A 22,074-nucleotide genomic window follows, 5' to 3' on the forward strand; every position below is an offset into this window, starting at 1 on the left:
CGATGTATCTGGAGGTTGGTGGGGTGGTAGGTGAGGACCAGTGGGGTTCTGTCCTGGTGGCGATTGGAGGGGCAGGGCTCAAGGGCGGCGGAGCGGGAAATGGAGGAGATGCGGTGGAGAGCATCGTCAACCACGTCTGGGGGGAAATTGCAGTCTTTGAAGAAGGAGGCCATCTGGGTTGTTCGGTATTGGAACTGGTCCTCCTGGGAGCAGATGCGGCAGAGACGAAGGAATTGGGAATATGGGATGGCGTTTTTACAGGGGGCAGGGTGGGAGGAGGTGTAGTCTAGGTAACTGTGGGAGTCGGTCGGTTTATATAAAATGTCCGTGTTGATTCGGTCGCCCGAGATAGAAATGGAGAGGTCTAGGAAGGGGAGGAAGGAGTCTGAGATGGTCCAGGTAAATTTGAGGTCGGGGTGGAAGGTGTTAGTAAAGTGGATGAACTGTTCAACCTCCTCGCGGGAGCACGAGGCAGCAGCGATACAGTCATCGATGTAGCGGAGGAAAAGGTAGGGGGTCCTTCCATATCCGCCACAAATTCACCTGCACCTCCACATACATCATTTACTGCATCCGCTGCGACCTCCTCTATATTGGGGAAACAGGCCGCCTACTTGCGGAACATTTCAGAGAACACCTCTGGGATACCCGGACCAACCAACCCAACCACCCCGTGGCTCAACACTTCAACTCCCCCTCCCACTCCACCAAGGACATGCCGGTCCTTGGACTCCTCCATCGCTGGATGAAGCTGGAGGAAGAGCGCCTCAACTTCCACCTAGGAACCCTCCAACCACAAGGGATGAACTCCGATTTCTCCAGTTTCCTCATTTCCCCTCCCCCCACCTTGTCTCAGTCCCAACCCTCGAACTCAGCACCACCTTGCTAACCTGCAATCTTCTTCCTGACCTCTCCGCCCCCACCTCCACTCCGGCCTATCACCCTCACCTTATCACCCTCACCTTGACCTCCTTCCACCTATTGCATTTCCAACATCCCTCCCCCAAGTTCCTCCTCCCTACCTTTTATCTTTGCCTGCTTGGCACACTTTCCTCATTCCTGAAGAAGGGCTCATGCCCGAAACGTCGATTCTCCTGCTCCTTGGATGCTGCCTGACCTGCTGCGCTTTTCCAGCAACACATTTCAACATAGAATATACGAGCAAGGAAGTCTTGTTTCAACTTTATAAACATTGATGAGACCACAGATGGAATACTGGGTGCATTTCTGGTCACCACACTAAGTATATGGATATAGTGGACAGCATACAGAGAAGATTCACCAGGACGATGCTTGGGATGACACATCTCAGTTTCGAGGAGAGACTGGACAGAATTGGTTTGTTTTGTTTGGAGCAGAAAGGTCAAGCAGTGTTATACAAAATTATGAGAGGCATAAACAGGGTAGATTGTGAGAACTTCTTCCTTGTGGCAGGTGTGTCTACGACCAGATGGTACGAGGTTAAGGTGAAGAGTAAGTGGTTTAGGGGAGACCTGAGAAAACATTTTTTCACCCAGAGATTGGTAGAAGTGTGGAATGTGCTGTGTGAGGGGTAGTGAAGGCACATACTCTCACAGCATTTAAGAAGCATCTTGACATGTACTTAAAATACCAAGGTATCGAAGGTGATGGACTAAGCGCAGGTAAATGGGATTACAGAGGAACCTTGACTATCCAGCATTTGATTATCCTAATATCGGATTATCCGGCAAGATCACAAGGTCCCGATGTTTGGCTAAACTACATTAACCAGCATTCAATTATCCGGAATTCGATTAACCAAGCAAAATACTGCCCTCCTGTGTCCTTTGGATAATCGAGGTTCCTCTGTTGTGTAGTTTGGTGGTCAGTACAGACATGGTAGGCTGAAGGGCCTGCTTCTAAACTGCATGACCCAACGGCTCTATGTCTCTCAGTGGTCGCAGTTTGAACCAAACATTCTCAGTCCTGTTCTACAAAGTCTTGAATTCCTGAAAGCAAAAGTGCACCAGGTCAACAGCAATATTATTGGCACCCCAGGAACATCTAATTTAGCAAATTGGTGACCATCTCTATTAGTCAACTTTCAAACTGTCCCAGCTGAGGAGCTGCAGGTCAGACCAGCTTTTGGTGTCAGCAGCAGTTAAAAAGGGCATGAAAACAAATTTGGCATCAGTCTCAAACATTTTGGGCAAATGTTGAATTTATGATCACGATGTCCACCATCTGACTCAATTCAGAAGAAGAAATATTTAAATCGCCAAATGCCACCGAAAGAAGTTTCAAAATGTGGCAGTGGTGTGGTGCAACGTGCATATTTTAGTACAAATTTGAGCATGTTAATGCTTCAAGTAATTAATTGAAACATATTATATTTATACACAAAACAGTACCTTGCATTCAAAATCCTTCAGATTTCTAATTCAAGTATTTAAATGATGTGATCAGGACATTATACATTTACTGTTTGCCAAGTAGCAATGTCAATGTTGGCCAGTGATAATGCTTCGGGTCCGAAGATCCTGGATGCATACCCAACTCAACAGAAATGTCTTCGGCTAGTGTTTCAGTGCCGTACGAAGCAACAGTGGGAGTTGGCTTTCAGATGAGACACCAACAGGAGCCCTGTCTGGCTTCATTAGATATAAATTAACCCACTGGATAATTTGAAAAAGAGCAGAAAGCTTCTCTTGTTCTCGTCAACATTTCTCCCTCAAACAGAATAGACCAACCAATTCTTCAGTGCCCTGCTGTTTGTGCCTGTCATATTTGCCATCCTTACAACAATTCAAAGCCACATCACGAACTATTAGTGGTAAAATTCAGAATATCCTGAAATTGTGAAAGGCACAACATGAGTTCCAACTTTTTCTTCAAATTGAGCTTTCATTTTTGTAATTTCCTTAGATTGTTTGACAGCACTTCTAATATGTGTTGAAGTTAATTCAGGCAAAATAAAATCCCTCGTGACCAAAATGAAAACTTGATGTGAGATTTTTAAAAATCAATAATTGTTGATAAATGCCATTCAAACAAACAGGAACCTTGACAGGGAGCGTACCTGGTGATTAAGTTAACATATATAAACACAATCTACTGTGGATACTGGAAATTTGAAAATAGAGTGTTGAAACTCTTCAAGCAACAGTTAGTATTGCCTGTCCAGTTGAGTATTTCCAGTACTTAGTGTTTTCACTGAATAATTAGGTACATCATTGGCTAATAATATTCTCAACTGTGTGTAGTCTTAACATTTTTGATTCAAATTAACAAGCTCAGTTACAGCAAGTTTGTGGGCGGCACAGTGGCACAGTGGCTAGCACTGCTGCCTCACAGCTCCAGAGACCTGGGTTCAATTCCTCTCCTCAGGCAACTGTCTGTGTGGAGTTTGCACGTCCTCCCAGTGTCTGCGTGGGTTTCCTCCGGGTGCTCCGATTTCCTCCCACAGTCCAAAAATGTGCAGTTTCGGTGAACTGACCATGCTAAATTGCCCGTAGTGTTAAGTGAAGGGGTAAATGTAGGGGAATGGGTCTGGTTGGGTTGCTCTTCGCAGGGTCGGTATGGACTTGTTGGGCCGAAGGGCCTGTTTCCACACTGTAAGTAATCTAATCTAATCAAAGACAGTATTTTCAGGTGTTGAGGATTGTTCCAGAGTTTTAATGGTATACGTGTTTACCAATACCTGATAGCCAGATTCACATCATTAATAAATAGAGCACCCTAAATAGAGCATCACCAAAGTGAATACAAGACAACAGCAAACATCTTGTGTAGTATGGCCACGTGCTGTATGAGCTGCTGCTCATAAAAATTAAGAGTAGGCCATTCAGTATACAGAAACTGTGCCTCTGGTACACATGGCTAATCTTTGATTTCAACAGTATATTCCCATTCTCTGCCCAAACCTCTTCACACTTGAGGAATCTATTCATCGAAATATATTTAGTAATTTATCCTCCACAGCCTTCTGTGTTCAAGAATTCCACAGGTTGACCACAATTTGAGTGAAGACGTATCTTCTCATCTCAGTCCACATCTAGAGATCATGACCCCTTGTTGGTAAATGCTCTGCCTCTCCCAGCCAGGGTAAACATCATTCCAGCCTTCATCCTGTACAGCACTTTCAGAATTTTGAGAGTTTTAGTAAGATTCCTCTTCTAAACTCCAGTAACCTCAAGGCCAATCAATCCAATCTCTCCTCATACACAAAGCTGTAATCCCAGGAATCACAAATAAAGAGGATAGTGGCAGAAACCTTCAAAATGTAGGAGACTAGAGGACCCACTTTGCCTATTGTAATGGAGGAAACCACTTCCTAGTGAAACTAGAAGAGTTTCTTGTGGGTAACAAGAAATACTTATTTGCATGTTAGCAACAGATTACACTGATGACATTGTTAGAGACTTTCAGGAGATCCAGATGCTCATTCACATTCCTTCGAGATCCTCAGGTGTTCTGCCCGAGTCAACATTACACATCACTGTGGGTGGAGTTTATGGCATTCCTCAGCAATAACCCATTCTCAACTACATACAAGATTCTACAATATCAGCTCGCAGAAGCCAATACTGTAAACTAAAATAATCCCAAAACGAATGGGACACCAACCACTTGATATTATATCCTTGTAAAGTGTAAGGACTGCCAGAAATAACTTGCCCTTCTTTTCACAGGGAGGTGGCTTCTTCTCCACCATGCAACACTACAACCTTTACATTTCTAAAATGGGATTTGGAATTACAGGACCTAATTTTCGGCAGTGGGTTTGGTGCTCAGCTACGCCACAAATACAGTGACTTGGCGTCATTCAATGCATTTTTAATGCTGAAGTTGAGAGGAGAATATCATTTTCATAGAAATATTGGCAGAATTCTGATAGCAATCTTTGTACATTAACATTTAACCACATACCCACGCCTTACCTGAAACTGCTGCACCTTCTACAGACAAATAACAGTAGCAATGTTAGCTTCACAATTTTGGGAACTAATTCTAGCTCATTAAGATCGACTGCAACAAACAGCAGCAAATTTCAACTGAACATAAAGTTGCTCATTAATCCCTGACACAGCTCTCTGAAGTATGCAAAACTCTTTATTTTATTACCACTAGATGTTGAGTATACAGTTTAAATTCAGCACAGGCAACAGGCTGTAAAGGTACCAGGCTCAGTTTTTGGCAAAATGTCAGTATGACCTTTTTTCTTCTTTCAAGGCACAGTTTAAGAATGTTCTGGAGGGCTCTGTTGTACTTTGACACTGTGTCAAATAAAGGTGAATGTTGCTACAAATCAATCAGTCCTCAATTCTGTATGATGGGTGAAATATAGTACATATGCAATGCTGTCAAAGAGAGAAATCAAAATGTGTGTGAAATGACACTATGTGCCACCTGTAGCTCAATTATAGCTGCAATAAAATCAAACTAGCTGATTGCAAAACTCCTGTGCAACTTCTATTGCTATAATCTGCCCGACAAATCAGTATTACTAATAATGTCAAAACTTAAAAAAAGCTCTACAAGTTTAGAATGCAGACTCAGTCCAAATGAGTATTACTTTGATCATCAGAAATCTTTTCTACAAACATTCAAACAAGAAACAACAGTAGACCATGCGGCCCTTTAAGCCAAGTCGTTCAGTAAAATTACGGGTGATCAAACTTCGACCTCAACTCTATATTCCTGCAAATCTCTGATGAGGGTAGAGCAGTGGGCATGATTTATATGGACTTCAGTAAAGTGTTCGACAAGGTTCCTCATTGTAGACTGGTTTGCATGGTTAGATTTCATGGAATACAGGGAGAACTAGCATTGGGATACAGAACTGGCTCGAAGGTAGAAGACAGAGGGTGGTGGTGGAGTGTAGCTTTTCAGACTGGAGGCCTGTGACCAGTGGAAGGCTACCAGGATTAGTGCAGGATCCACTGCTTTTTGTCATTTATATAAATGATTTGGATGTGAACATAGGAGGAATAGTTAGTAAGTTTGCAGATGATGCCAAAATTGGAGGTGTACTGGACAGCGAACAAGGTTACCCCAGAGTACAAGATGTTGATCAGATGGGCCAATGGGCCGAGGAGTGGCAGATGAAGTTTAATTTAGATAAATGTGAGGTGCTGCATTTTGGAAAGGCAAATCAGAACAGGACTTATACACTTAATGGTAAGGTCCTGGGGAGTGTTGCTAAATGAAGAGACCTTGATGTACAGGTTCATAGTTCCTTGAAAGTGCAGTCCTCAGGAAAAAAAAAATATTCCTCTCTGGCAACTTAAATGGGCAATGCTTTATTTTTAAACTGTGACCCCTAGCTCCAGATTCTCCCACAACAGGAAGTATCCCTACAACATCCACTCAGTCAAGTTCGCTAAGAATCTTACGTGTTTCAGCTAAATAACCTTTGACTCTTGGAAATTCCAGAGACACAGGCCTAGCCAGGATAACCTTTCCTTTTAAGGCAATTTGTGCATTCCAAGTATTTGTGCAGGAAGCCTTCTCTTAACTGCTCCCAAATATTAACATCCTTCCAAAAGTACAGTGACTAGTACTTTGATCAATCAGATACAGAAAACTCTAGATGCAGTCTCACCAATGCCCTGTAAAAATGAAGCATAATCTTTCTACTTTTACATTCAAAATAAGACATAATTTTCTATTAACATAGAATCCCTACAATATGGAATCAGGCCATTTGGCCGAACAAATCCACACCGACCTCCAAAAGTTTCCTCACAGCTCCTAAGTAATTTTGATTTCACAGAAGCAGGTTATGAACAGTTTTAAACCTTGTCACATTTATTCTCATTTTATTATACAAAATGTGTCAAGACTAGAACTAACTTGGCTGATATCAATGCAACTTAATATATTACATGAATCACTAAATGATCACTCTACTCTTCACACTGACAGGCTGTACCTTCATATCAGCCAGGTGTTACTTTCTTTAAGTTGCATTGCTCTGACAATATTGTGTTCCGAAATAAAATTACAGGATGGATAGTGCTGCTTTGCACAGTTGATTTTATCTGGAAATTTTAGTTCAAGTTTTGATCAAAAAACTTAATCTTCATTTTTATAAGTTCCTGAAGCATGATCAAAGCACTTGGTATGAAGAACTCACTCATTCACAGTTACTATATGCAAGATCCCAAACAACAGCTGTTCCTTTAAGATATCTACAAGTGTAGCAACTGATATGCTGTCATGCATCTGGGTTCAAGTTGTGTAGGGATTCCTGGCAAACTTGAGGTCACATTGTGATCATCTGCATTTTGCTACACTTCAATAATTTCTTGCAGTCAGATTTTAAGACAAAAATTTGTCTGGTCTCGAAAGGTTGAAAAAAATCTACTTTGTATGTTAATTGGCATTATAGATATTTCAAAAGTATTTTCAAAGGCTGACGATTTGAAGATGGAGTGCCGACAGTTATGCAGTAGAGAACAAACTTATCAAAGGCCGTTCTCATCAGAAGCATGCAAGGTCAGCTTGTGCAACCTTTCAAATCAGACACAGTCTTACTTTTAAAAATATCGAACTCTTGCAAAGGAAGAACTGAGCTAAAATATTAAAATGTGTATTTTCAGAATATGACCTCCATTCAAGAGAAAAGCCTTTGCAACTTTTCAGATACTTCACTGGAACTGCAGGAAATGCGGAAGGGTGGGTATATGGAGAGAAAAACAATCAATTGACTGCATTAGATAGAAACCATAGCACTTGTGTTGATTGGCATGTAACTGTCACATCAGTTTGAAATTAGTGATCACAGAAACATTTCAGACAAACCAAAAGAACATTGAACTATAAAGGTGAAGAAACACTAATGGAAGCTAGAGGTGAACACATCAGTTCCTCTGCTTCTAGAAGATTCTTGTCGTTTACTTTCCATAGCTTGCACATGATATAATCAGGTGCAGGCACAAGCAAGTCTGTGGAACAGATGTCAGGTTTCTTTCTTGAGAAATAAATCCCACTCTGTTATTACAGGTGAGTAATCCTTCAGAACTTACACTACCCTTTTGATCTAATTTCCCCCCTCCAATGTGAAACAAAATTGCACAATTCAGCACAAATACTGATATTCATAGCAAAATTCAAGTTAAATCCAGGAGGTTCCCAAATCTGAAACTGAGTTTCCATACCTGTATCATTTCCAGATCCTGTTGATAACGCTGGCATGATTCCTTCAGCAAAATGTCACACAGGAATATCAGGTTTGCACTCAGCAGCAAGGCAAGATTATCTGTGGACTAGTTCAGTCAATGTTCTCGCCTATGTCAACTTGTGAATGAATGTTTCTGTCATTTGTAGATGTTCCCTGAAAGGAATAACAATTTTACAATCAAAACATGACTCTGTAAAATTAATTTGCTCTTGATTACATTTAAAGTGTTGCTTGGAATTCAAACTTAGGAAGCGAGCATACTCCTTTGACCAACTGCATACCAGTGGAACAGCTTGTCACAAATAATATTAATGTCATAGTGAAGACTACAACCCTGAACCCATCACACTTCAATTTATTACAAACTAGAAAGGCAGAATATACTGCAAGTAGTGAGGAGAGACGTCAAAATATCTTTTGGCAGATGGGATCAAGAAAAACCCCAAAGCTTTTTAGTAGTACGTTAAAACTAAGAGGATTACCAAAGAATGAGTAGGACCCATCAGAAAGCAAAGGAACGAGAGGACATGGGTGAGGTTTTAAATCGTTACTTCTCATCTGTATTTACAGAAGAGAAAGTCATGGTAGCCTGGGATATCAGTTGGGATAGTGAGATTCTAGAACATGTTCTGATTAATAACAAGGAGGTATTTGATGTTTTGACAGGCATTAAATGCATAAATCCCCATGGCCTGATAAGATATATCACAGGCTGCTATGGGAGGCAAAGGAGACCCTGGCAGAGATATTTAGTACTTTGCTGGCCACAGATGAACTGCCAGATGACTGGATGATAGCTAATGTGGTTCCTTTGTTCTAGACGGGTGGTGATAGATCAGGTAATTCTCGACCCAGTTAGTCTGACATCAGTGGCAGATTTGGAGATGCCGGTGTTGGACAGGGTTGTGCAAAGTTAAAAATCACACAACACCAGGTTATAGTCCAACGGGTTTAATTGGAAGCACACCAGCTTTCGGAGCACCGGTCCTTCACCAGGTGATAGTGGGGGACACAATTCTAAGGCACAGAATTTATAGCAAAAATTTACAGTGTGATGTAACTGAAACTATACATTGAAAAGTACCTTGATTGTCTGTCTTTCATCTGTTCGAATACCATGATAGCTTCACTTCTTTCATGTGCAAATCACAAAACCTTTTTTTAAAAGTTGCATTCTCAGGTTAGCCGTAACAATGAGTGTTAGCTAGAAATATGCTCAAAAAAAAGTTTTGTGATTTACGCATGAAAAAAGTGAAACTATCATAGCATTCAAACAGATGAAAGGTTCAACAGAAAATCAAGGTATTTTTCAATGTATAATTTCAGTTACATCACACTGTAAATTTTTGCTATAAATTCTGTGCCTTAGAATTGTGTCCTCCACAATCACCTGATGAAGGAGCGGCGCTCTGAAAGCTAGTGTGCTTCCAATTAAACCTGTTGGACTATAACCTGGTGTTGTGTGATTTTTAAGTCAGTGGCAGAGAAATTATTAGAAGTAGTTCTGAACACAGGACAAATCAACACTTGGAAAGGCAGGTACTGATTAGGAATAGTAAGTATGGATTGTCAGACAGAGATTCGATCGAACAAATCTGATTGAGTTGTTTGACAAAGTGATTAAATATACTGATGAGGATAGTGCACTTCAAGTGATTTATATTGACTTCAGCAAGGCCTTTGACAAGGTCCCGCATGGAAGTTAACAGCTCATGAGGTCCAAGGCAAGTTGACAAACTGGATCCAAAACCAGCTTGCAAATAGGAGGGATATTTAATTGAAGCCAGTGGTGTACACGGGGATTGGTGCTCAGATCCTGTTTATCATATATATTAATTACTATGATGTGCATGTAGAAGGTATAATTACTAAGTTTACAGATGACAAAATTTGGTCGTATTGTTGATAATGAGGAGGATGGTATCAGGCTACAGTCGGATGTTGATCAGCTGCTAAATTGGGCATTGCAATAGCAGATGGAATTCAATCCTGAGAAGTGTGACATAATGCACTTTGGCAGATCTAAGAGGGGAAGGACAGACACAATGAATGGTAGTGCCCGAAAAAGTACTAAGGATAATGTGGCCTTGGTGCACAAGACCAAAGATTCCTGAGGTGTCAGTACACATAGGCAGGGTGGTGAAGAAAAAAGACCTGAATGGATGCTGGAAATCAGAAATAGAAACAATAAAATTCAGCTGGTCTGGCAACATCTGTGGGAAGAAAGCAGAGTTAATCCTTTGCGTTCAGTGACCCTTCTTCAGAATTAGATGCTTGCCTTCATTAGCCAGACTGTAGAATATAGGAAATCTTGTTTACAACTTTATGATACATTAATTAGGCTCCAGATGAAATCATGTGTGACTTCTGGTTGTCACACAATCAGAAAAGCTGAATGCAGAGGAGATTCACCAGGATGTTGCTTGGGATGAAAAGTCTCAGTTATGAGGAGAAACTGGATAGGTTGGGTTTGTTTTCCTTGGAGCCAGGGAGGCTGAGCAGAGATCTGATTGAGGTATTAAGAAAATTAAGAGTAGATCATGAGAATCTCTTCCCCATGGCTGATGTGTCTAAGACCACATGACATAAATTTAAGGTGAGGAGCAAGTGGCTAAGAAAAGATCTGAGCAAACATTTTTCACTCAGAGGGTGGTATAAATATGAAACATGCTGCTTGAGAGGATGATGGAGGCAGGTACTCCCATGATATTTAAAAAACATCAGGATGAGCACTTAAAATACCAGCACATAGTAAGCTATGGACAACTTGCAGGTAAATGGAATTAGTGCATTTGGTATTTGTTGGTTGGCATAGGCATGGTGGGCCAAAAGGCCTGTTTTGATGCTGTATGACTGACTGACTCTAAAATAGCAATGAAACAGAATTGTGAAAGTATTTCATTTCTTAAACTTAATTCAATAACTTAATTAACTAATGCACTCCACATGGTAATTTCTCTGAAGAAGCATGGTTCAACAACTGATGCAATACATCAACAAGGCCTAGCAGTTCAACTGTTTCCTCTACTCTGTTCAACTGTTCAAAGCCAAATTACTATAATGCAATCTCTAGTTAAGAACTATCCCTATTGTCAGGGTATCTATTCTGGCTTTTTTGAAATCCTTTCCTTCATGATATACACTTCCTGTCCATTAAAAAGTACAAACTAAGCGTTAAGATGATGCTTTAAATCAAAACAGGAGATGAATTATAACACAAACTCAAGGATTGGCATATATATTTTAATGAAATTAAAAGGTCAACAGCATTAAGGGCAAAACCATGGCCTGAATATGAAATTGGTTTGGTATCAGGAAGCAATAGACTGATGCCGGATGCATTTTTTTTTAGCTTCAGGCTTCCATGGACAGGTCCTCCCGAAGCGTTAGTTTTAGGACCATTCATCTTTTCAATTTTAATAAGCAATCTTGACAAGAGTGTGGAGAGCAGCATCACAAAATTTGCAGACCACATCAAATTTGTGAACATAGTAGGGCTGACCATAGTTATAGGCTTCAGGATGACAAAGACAGAATGGTGAAAGGACAGAAGCAAGAAAGATGGAGGCTAATATGAAAAGTAAAGTGATGCACTTTTAGACAAATTAATATGTAAAGACATGATACATATCACAATTTTATTTGCTCCAGTTGAGCAGAAACATGCCCACATTTACAAATCATTAGAATATATAGAATAGATATATTTTCAGCAAGGAAGAAAAATTCTGAGGGACCACTTAATTTTGGTCTTGGTTTCGGTGCACAAACTCAGAAATTTGTTTATTATTCTGTACTAATGATATATATTCCTTCCCAATCACTCCTGCAAAGTAGAATGTGGTCTATTTTAATCATCAGGGACCAAACCCGTTCTCAGCATTCACCATTTCAAATTTCATTTTCAGTCTCCTATGTGGTTTGCCAGTCTGCTTATGTTTTCATGTGTCTCCCTGCACTTCTCTACATTCTTAGCTCTACCAAACCGAATATTGTCCCCTGTAAGCAATTAACTTACAAGTTTACTTCACTTCTGACGAAAGACTGGAGAAGTTGGTACTGTTTAACTTGGAGAGGAGAAGGCCAAATGGAGATGTAGATTAGATTAGATTACCTACAGTGTGGAAACAGGCCCTTCGGCCCAACAAGTCTGCACCGACCCTCCAAAGAAAAACCAACCCCCCTATATTTACCCCTGACTAATCCACCTAACACTATAGGCAATTTAGCAAGGCCAATTCACCTAAGCTGCATATCTTTGGACTGTGGGAGGAAAGCGGAGCACCCGGAGGAAACCCCCACAGACACGAGGAGAATGTGCAAACTCTACACAGACAGTCGCCCAAGGCGGGAATTGAACCCGGGTCCCTGGCGCTGTGAGGCAGCAGTGCAAACCACTGAGCCACCATGCCGCCCCCTTTCTGATAGAAGGATAATAGAGAACCAGATGGCACTTCTGAAGTGTTTTGTAAAAGAAGTAAATGTGAGATGAGAAAAACATTTTACATACAGCTTCAAAGTTACAGTTTCAAAGGCACTGCCTAGAAAATTCACTTGAGGCATTCAAGGGGGTTTGGATGATGATGAATTAAAAAGAAACTAAATGTTCAGTTACAGGGAGAAAGCACAAAACTGATACTACATTCAAATGCTCAGATATCGGGTGCAGACATGATGGGCTGAATGGTCTCCCTGTGCTCTGTGATGACTGACTTAACTGCTCAAGCTGCAAGCTGACAAGTGCCTGGGTCCTGATGGATTTCATCCACAGCACTTAAAAGAAATGGTAAGTGAGCTAGCTGACACATTGGTTTTGATATACCAAAATGCCTTGGATTCGGGGCAGTCTCATTATGTTTGAGGATTGCAAATGTAGAGAGTCCGACTGCATGAATCACAAAAGGTTAGTGTGCAGGCACAACAAGTAATTAGAATATTGTCGTTGTCTCCTTTTCTGAGGAAGGATACTCTTGCTCTCGAGGGAGTACAGCGTTAAGTTTACCAGGCTACTTCCAGGGATGGAAAAGCACAGCCGGTCAGTCTGCATCTGAGGGATAGGAGAATCGACGTTCCAGGCATACGCCTTTCATCAGGAATGCAACCTGTGGGCCGGGGGTGCTGAGAATGCAATAGGTTGATGAAGGAGAGGGAGAAAGTGGTTGGTCAGAGAGGACAGTGGAGTGGATAGATGGGAAAGGTGATGGACAGGTCAGGAGGGCAGTGCTGAATTGGAGGTTTGGGACTGGGATAATGTGGGGGAGAGGAAATGAAACTGGTGAAATTCACATTGGTCCTGTGTGGTTGCAGAGTCCCCCAACCCCAGTCCCCTCCCATTTATCTCTCAGCCCCCCAGCCCACAAGCCTCATTCCTGATGAAGGGTTTATGTCTGAAACATCAATTTTCCTGCTCCTTGGAGACTGCCTGACCTTTCTAGCACCACACTCTTGACTCTGATCCCCAGCATCTGCAGTCCTCACTTTCTCCTGCTTCCGAGGATGACAGGACTGATGTACAAGGGGAGTTTGACAAGATCTAAATTGTTTTCGCTGGAGTTCAGGCGAAGGGGGGGGGGGGAATCTCATAGAGACTTAGAAAATTCTAACAGGACTAGACAGAGTAGATGCAGGGAGGATGCTCCCGATGGTGAATGAGTCCAGAACCAGGGGTCACAGTCTGTGGATTCGGCGTAGACCATTTAGGACAGAGATGAGAAGACACTTCTTCACCCAAAGAGTGGTGAGCCAGTGGAATTTATTACTACAGCAAGTAGTTGACGCCAGAACACTGAATGTATTCAAGAGGTGGCTCAATATAGCACTTGAGGTGAATGGATCAAAGGTTATGGAGGGAAAGCAGGATTAGGCTAGTGAGTTGGACCATCCGCCATGATCGTGATGAATGCCCAAGCAGGCTTGAAGGGCCTGAATAGCCACATCCTGCTCCTATCTTCTTTTGTGAAGGAAACTGAATACAAATGTACAGAGATTATGCTTCAGTGTGATGAACCCACATCTGGAACACTGTAAACACCATTGAACACCTTATTGAAGGTACAATGCAAATGCTTTTTACAAGACTAATAGCTGGAATAGGAGGGTTGTCCTCTGAAGAATTGTTAGAGGGGCTAAGTTTGAACTTTTCAGACCTCAGAAGATTTAAAAGTGGCTTGATAGAAAGAAGTAAGATCCTGAGGGGTCTCAACAGGGTAGTAGTGGAGAGGATATTTCCTCGGATAGTAGAATTTTGAACTTGCGATCATATTAAAAACGAGGTGCCATCAGTTTAAAATAGACACTGGGCAAATTATTTTTCTCCCAATAGGTCGTGGGTCTTTGAAACTCTTTTCCCAATAATGCATTGGAAGCAGAGTTTAATTTTTTTAAAAGGAGAAATCAATAAATGTTCCCATTCGGGTGAAATAAAGCAGCATCGATGCCAGAAAACTTGGATGCCTTGGAATACTCAAAACTTAACAGAAAATAAAGGTGGTGTATAATAACTACAAAAGGAGTAAATCAACAGATGCCATTGCGAAGTGTAGAATGTGCAAGGAGGAATGAAAGGAAGTGATCAGGAAAGTGATTAGGAATAGAAAAGCCCTGGCAGGCAAGATGGGGAGAATCCCAAGAGATTCTACAAATTTATCAAGGGGAAGAGAATAACCAAGGAAAGAATAAGGTCCATTGGTGACCAAGGGGGAAATCAGAGCCTGAGGACAACGATAGCGTGTTAACAAGTACTTCACATCTGTCTTCACTGTGAGAAGGCTGTCATTATAGAATTCAAAAATATGGACTGTGAGGTTCTTGAACATACTGATATAGGGAGTGAGAAGACAGTATGGAGGTTTTGGTGGGTTTAAAAGTCAACAAATCTCCATATCTAGATAAATTGTACCCAAGACTGCGATGGAAAATGAGGAAGGAAATCACCAGGGCCCTGAGCCAAATTTTAAATTCCTATCTGGCCACAAGTGAGATGACAGAGAACTGGAGGGCAGCTAATGTGGTTCCATTTTTCAAGAAGGAGAAAGCGAGGGCTGCAGATGCTAGAGATCAGAGCTGAAAATGTGTTGCTGAAAATGTGTTCCTCATTCCTGAAGAAGGGCTTATACCCGAAACATCGATTCTCCTGTTCCTTGGATGCTGCCTGACCTGCTGCGCTTTTCCAGCAACACATTTTCAGCCCCCATTTTTCAAGAAGGCTGGTAGAGAGAAACCAGGAAATTACAGACCAGTGAGTTTCACATCAGTGGAGGGAAACTACTGGAGAAAAGTTTGCAAAGAGAATTAATCTCCACTTGAAGAGGCAAGGTTGCATTAGGGATGGTCTGTATGGCTTTGTCAGACGGAGGTCACGTCAAACAAATTTTATTGAATTTTGAGGTAGTGACAAAGTTGGTTGATGAGAATAGGACCGGTGACATATTTTATATTGATTTTAGCAAAGCCTTTTGAACAGGTCCCACATAGGAGACTGACAAAGGCGACAAAACTCATGGGATCCGGGATAACTTTGCAAATTGGCCTCGGGCAGGAGGCATTGGGTGGTGGCGGACGACTGTGAGATTGAAGGCTGATCCCCCTAACCTTCATATCCATGAACACTATGGACAATTTATCATGGCCAATCCAACTAACATGCACATATTTGTACTGTGGGAGGAAACCAAAGCACCTGGAGGAAACACATGCAGACAGAGGGAGAACATATAAGCTTCACACAGACAACCATCCAAGGGTGGAATCGAACCCAAGTCCCTGGTGCTGTGAAGCAGCAATGCTAACCACTGAGCCACTGTGCTATTTTACATTACAGGAGAATATAAACAGATTTGTCAAACGGACAGATCAGTAGCAGATGGAATTTATCTCTGGTAAGTGTGAAGTGATGCACTTCAGAAGTAGTAACAAAACAAGGGAGTACCTGATGAACAACAGGACACTAGGAAGCTCAGAGGAATGAAGTAATCTTGGGGTTCTTGTCCATAGATACCTGAAATTGGTTGGGCAAGTTAACAAGACTGCTATGGCAGCATACAGCAAACTGTCTTTAATCAGTCAAGGCGTAGATTTTAAGGAACAAGGAGGTCATGTTAGAGTTGTGCAAAATGTTGGTTAGGCCACAGCTGGAATACTGGGTACAATTTTGGTCACCGCACTATAGGAAGGATGTGACTGCACTGGAAGAGTTGCAAAGGAGACTCACCAAGATATTTCCAGCAATGGAGCACTTTCGCAAAAGAGAGGCTGATAAACCTAGGTTATTTTCTTTGGAGTCAAGAAGGTTGAAGTGCATAAGATTATGAGAGAGCATAAACAGTGTGGTCCAGAAAAAAAGCCCTTTGTCCCATTGAGTCTGCACCGGTAAAATGAAACCACCCATTCAAATTCCATTTTTCAGCAGTTGGCCCATAATCTTACATGCCTTGACATCACAAGTGTAGATCTGAATAGTTCTTCAACATTGAGGGTTTCTGCCTCGATCACCTTTACAGACAGTGAGCTCCTCTGGGATGAAAAAGGTTTTTTCCTCACATCTCCTCTAAGCCTTCTGCCCTTTATCTTAAATCCATGCCCATGGTCACTGATCCCTCCATCAAGGGGAAAAGAAAAGTTCCACAAAGGAAGTGATAGTCGTGTCTGTGATACCGTCTGTTCTGATATAACACAGTAGTTCCTCTCCCGTGGGATCCAGCGTTAAGAAAATCATGTAATAGCTGCAATATTTAAACCAATGTGATCAGAATCGCAATATAGCCAATATATGCAAGGAAATTTCACATTCTACAAATAATGGTCTAAATTCTTCAATCGCGTTATAGCCAATTTGCGTTGAAGAAATGTGTGTTATAGCAGAACTGACTTAATTATACTGATGGAATAACACCTTGCAGGCAATATCAGGCTGTTGCTTGAACTAGTCTGTAAGACAGCTCTCCCCATTTTGGGACGAGCCCCCATATGTTCGTATGGAGGATATTGTAAGGTTGACAGGACTGTTTCTGCTGTGGTGTTGTTTCCAGCAGTCTATCTGGCTTAATTCTTTTTTTTGAGACTTTGTAGATTCTTTATCAGTAGGGGAAATGCATAAAAGTGGCTAGGAGTATGTTGAATCAACCATGACCATTATGAATGGTCAAGGGGCCAAACAACTTAATCCTATTTCCTATTGCCTTCTGGTTACTATTAGTACAACTGAGTAGCTTACTAGGTCATTTTACAGGGCAGTTGAGAGTCGACCACATTGGTAGAGATCTGGAGGCACATGTAGGCCAAACCAGACAAGCATGGCAAACTTCCTTCCCGAAAAGGACATGAGTGAATCAGAAGGGTATTTCTGCATACTGTGAGCAAAGGTTTGGGGGGGGACAACATGGGATGTATTTGCAACAGGCCACAATTTCCCTTCAATTCCAACCTACCTTGAGGTGCAATGTTGGTGAATCCCTTTCCCACACGACGCCAATCAAAAAGGAAAACAAAGGAAAGTAACAGGAAAAAATATGAGAAAAAAAAAAGCTGGAGGGAGCAAAGCCCAAAGCAAACAGGAAGAAACAGGTCCAAAAACACAGAAATTAAGAAGCAACACAAAGCCAACAGGAAATATGCTCTTTCCTGACTTACCAGTTCACTGGAAAATGTTACTAGATTAATCAATGCATAAACACAAACATATACAAGCACATTTGAATAGAATTTTAAGATATAAGAAACACAGTATTTCGTACATTCCTGAGCTGACAACAGAACAAAATATTGAAACTCAGTTACTTTCCATGGATAATCCTTTCGTCAGTCCATCACATGGAACAGCAGTGTTCTATAAAGCACTCAACATCTGGAACTATGCTTAGCAGTAGCACTTCCATCCACAACTCAATACCTTAGTTTCTGAATGAGCTCATCAACACAGCAATAACTGTTTATATTTCAAGTCTTTCATACATTTCTACTTGTCAAAAGGGGGTTCAAGTTTACTGCAATCACTAGTCTTCCTTGAGGCTTGTTTATTTGGTATTTGATTTCTCCAGTTGTCAGCACAGGTTGCAAGGCTTACTTATACCAACAATGCGCTTCCTAACATTTTTAAGACAGATAATATCTCCTCTAAATATTCCAGCAAGTCTCTGACAGAACCATTCAATTAAATTATTTAAATAGTAGTTGGAAGCTAAAAATTACATTTCTTTCCTGCCAATATATGCCAACCATAAATCTCCATATCACAAATCATTGAATGCCTGAGGGTCAACATAAGGCCTTCAACAGTATGCTGCCTGTTACAGTCAACATGGCAAGCAACAGGAACTTGGCACACAATTGCGAAGAAAACATCAAATCTTAAGTCATCTTCTTGAAAGCACATACCTCTTAAATATTTAGACTTCTTTCTAAAAATGGCCATGACAGACTGAAATAAGAGATGATAAATGGAAAGATTGGTTCATATCAAATGCCTTGAATGAGCTCTTCTGTAATTAACCATAGTCCACAAAGGACCATAGATGTCTCTCTCCATTTTAGAGAGAGAGAGAGAGAGAGAGAGAGAGACACACTGACTGGTGACACTAAAGCTACACTAAAACTACAGAGAAGGGACAAGGCAAAGACACAGGCCAATGAACTATCACAGGTAGCATGGAGATTGAATCCACACAATTGGCATCTTTCTGGAACACACTCGAACCAGGTACACGTGAGCCAAAATAGCCTTAACAAGAAGTAGTCCACAAGTGGGATTAAAATATAACTACAGCAAATTTAGGATGATTACTAAATAAAAAAAAGATGAAATTCAAGCTAAAAAGCAAAAGAAAATTTGGCAAGAATGAAGGAATGAAAAATGGAACACACCATAAAAGTTGCAGAAATCATTGGAATGACTAGATATTTTTAAAAAATCATTTAGTGAGTGAGAGAACAATGAAGATATAAAATAGGGACTTGTCTTTTCCATGAAAACCCCAAAGTGAAGTTGCAGAAACAAGACATTGCAAAGAATCGTATAGGTAACTATAGGTGAGCACATAATATTGAAATTCTGGATTAGTTGTGCTGGAAGAGCACAGCAGTTCAGGCAGCATCCAAGGAGCTTCGAAATCGACGTTTCAGGCAAAAGCCCTTCATCAGGAATAAAGGCAGTGAGCCTGAAGCGTGGAGAGATAAGCTAGAGGAGGGTGGGGGTGGGGAGAAAGTAGCATAGAGTAGCTTTTGCCCGAAACGTCGATTTTGAAGCTCCTTGGATGCTGCCTGAACTGCTGTGCTCTTCCAGCACCACTAATCCAGAATCCGGTTTCCAGCATCTGCAGTCATTGTTTTTACCTACATAATATTGAAAACACATCGTGGCTCGCTGTCGCATGAGTCAGATGAGCAACATCAATGAGTGGCTTCCAGAAACTAAAATGTGGGATAAAATTCTCACTTGGACATTTGTTATTTCAGGACAGCTAACTTAAATTGTATGTAAGCCGTGCCTGACACAATTAATAGAGCTATTTGAAGAAATAATCCAGTACGGGGGTAAATGAATTTCCCTCATAAGATGAAGAATGTACATTGAATGAATATTAGCATATGGAATTATTCACCAGATACAATAATGAAAGGAAATCAAACATTAGCTTTAAAATGGTAAATGAATAAAGATTTGAAGAATAATAATAACGGTAACCAAACAAATATAGAACTATTCGAACAAAATACCTCTTTGAAAACCATGGATGCTTTCATGCTATCAAGTTCTAAATTATACATACTTCAAGATACATTTTGAATGTTGAATTGAGAAACCTCTTTCCAAAAGTTGATTTGAGGCATAAGTTAACTGAAATCCTTTAATATATTTTATTTTGCATGTGTGTATGTGTACTTAATGCATTAATATATATTAGACAAAACAGGATGGTCCAACCTTGAAGGAAATGAAGCAAATTAGAACAATTCCAAATAATAAATCATATTTAATAGAATATGGTGCATTATAAAAATACAGATAAAAGAGTTTTATGACTATTCACAAGTTCAAATGTCAGTATTGTAGAGTTTCCATGTAAAAGTCAAAAGTACTGCTTTGAAAGATTTATAGGACACCTGCTTTCACTCCCTTAATGTCAGAGAGTCATAGAGATGTACAGCATGGAAACATACCCTTCTGTTCAACTCGTCATGCCGACCAGATATCCTAACCTAATCTTGTCCATTTTCCAGCACTTGGCCCATATCCCTCTAAACTCTTCCTATTCATGTACCCATCCAAATGCCTTTTAAATGTTGTAATTGTACCAGCCTATAAGACTTCCTCTGGCAGCTCATTCCATACACTCACCACCCTCTTCGTGAAAAAGTTGCCCATGAGGTCCCTTTGAAATTTTCCCCTCTCACCCTAAACCTATGCCCTTGAGTTCTGGAATCCCCCACCCCAGGGAAAAGACCTTGTATATTTACCCTATCCATGCCCCTCATGGATAGGGTAAATCATGCCCCTCATCCATAAACCCCTATAAAGGTCACCCTTCACCCTCTGACATTCCAGGAAAAACAGCCCCAGCCTATTCAACCTCTCCCTATACTCAAATCCTCCAACCTTGGTAACATGCTTGTAAATCTTTTCTGAACCTTTTCAAGTTTCACAACTTCCTTCTGAAAGGAAGGAGACCAGAATTACACGCAATATTTCAAAAGTGGCCTAAACAATGTCTTGTACAGCCATAATATGGCCTCCCAACTCCTATATTCAATACTCTGACCAAAATGCCTTCTTTGCTAGCCTATTTACCTGCCTGTTTATTTTCGAGAAACTCAACCTGCTCTCTAAGGGCTCTTTGTTCAGCAATACTCCACAGGACCTTACCATTAAGTGTATAAGTCCTACTTTGATTTGCTTTTCCAAAATGCAACACTTCACATTTATCTAAATTAAACTCCATCTGCCACTCCTCAGCCCATTGTCTCTTCTGATCAAGATCCCATTGTAATCTGAGGTAACCATCTTCGCTGTAAACCACAACTCCAATTTCGGTGTCATGTGCAAACTTACTAACTATACCTCTTATGTTTATATCCAAATCATTTATATAAATGTCAAAACGCAGTGGACACAACACCAATCCTTGTGGCACACCAATAGTCACATGACTCCAGTCTGAAAAGCAACCCTCCACCACCACCCTCTGTCTTCCACCTTCAAGCCTTGTTAAACACTTTACTGAAGGCCATTTGGATCACGTCTACCGCTCTGCCCTCATCAATCCTCTGAGTTAGATGAAGTCGTACCAATCAAGTGCATGAGACATGATTTCCCACACACAAACCATGCTGATTATCCCTGATCAGTCCTTCCCTTTCCAAATACATGTAAATCCTGCCCCTCACTATTTCCTCCAATAACTTGCCCACCATCGATGTCTGGCTCACCAGACTGTAGTTCCCTGGCTTTTCCTCACCACTTTTCTTAAATAATGGCACGTTAGCCAATCTTTAGTGTTCCGGCACCTCACCTGTGACTATCAATGATACAAATATCTCAGCAAGGGGTCCAACAATCACTTCCCTAGCTTCCCACAGAGTTCTAGGGTACACCTGATCATGTCCTGGGAATTTTGCCACTTTTATGCGTCATGTCCGAATGGATAATTTTTCCTTTGTAGATAGAGTAGGCTGCATTCTGGGTTACTAAATGTGCATTATACAATTATATGAAGGATTAAAGTATGGACAAGGGATGAACAAAACTTATGATCAGAACATATACCGCACTGGTCAAAGCTTTACCACTTGTAAAACTATAGAAGTTCATTCTACTTGATTGAAGCCTGCAATTTATTTATTAACTTTTCAAAGTCAAAACTTCATCATACTGGGAAATTACTATTTTGTTGCTCAATTTCACAAAGTATTAAATAACCTGCTATAAAAGACTTGCT

The 22,074-nt window shown here is 40.9% G+C and overlaps 1 protein-coding gene across 8 annotated transcripts in view; it reads right to left on the reverse strand.

Annotated features, from left to right (window-relative positions):
* Window positions 1-22,074, reverse strand: part of mpp7a (membrane palmitoylated protein 7a) — a 429,268-nt gene that overhangs the window by 275,324 nt on the left and 131,870 nt on the right. For all 8 annotated transcript variants that reach the window (XM_043690509.1, XM_043690504.1, XM_043690506.1 and 5 more), the window contains one exon: window positions 8,124-8,299. In XM_043690509.1, coding sequence (XP_043546444.1) covers window positions 8,124-8,132 — 9 coding nt within the window. In that variant the 5' untranslated portion in view covers window positions 8,133-8,299. The remainder of the gene's footprint in view (window positions 1-8,123; window positions 8,300-22,074) is intronic.

Source organism: Chiloscyllium plagiosum, chromosome 5, assembly GCF_004010195.1.
Source record: "Chiloscyllium plagiosum isolate BGI_BamShark_2017 chromosome 5, ASM401019v2, whole genome shotgun sequence".
Classification (NCBI taxonomy): Eukaryota; Metazoa; Chordata; class Chondrichthyes; order Orectolobiformes; family Hemiscylliidae; genus Chiloscyllium; species Chiloscyllium plagiosum.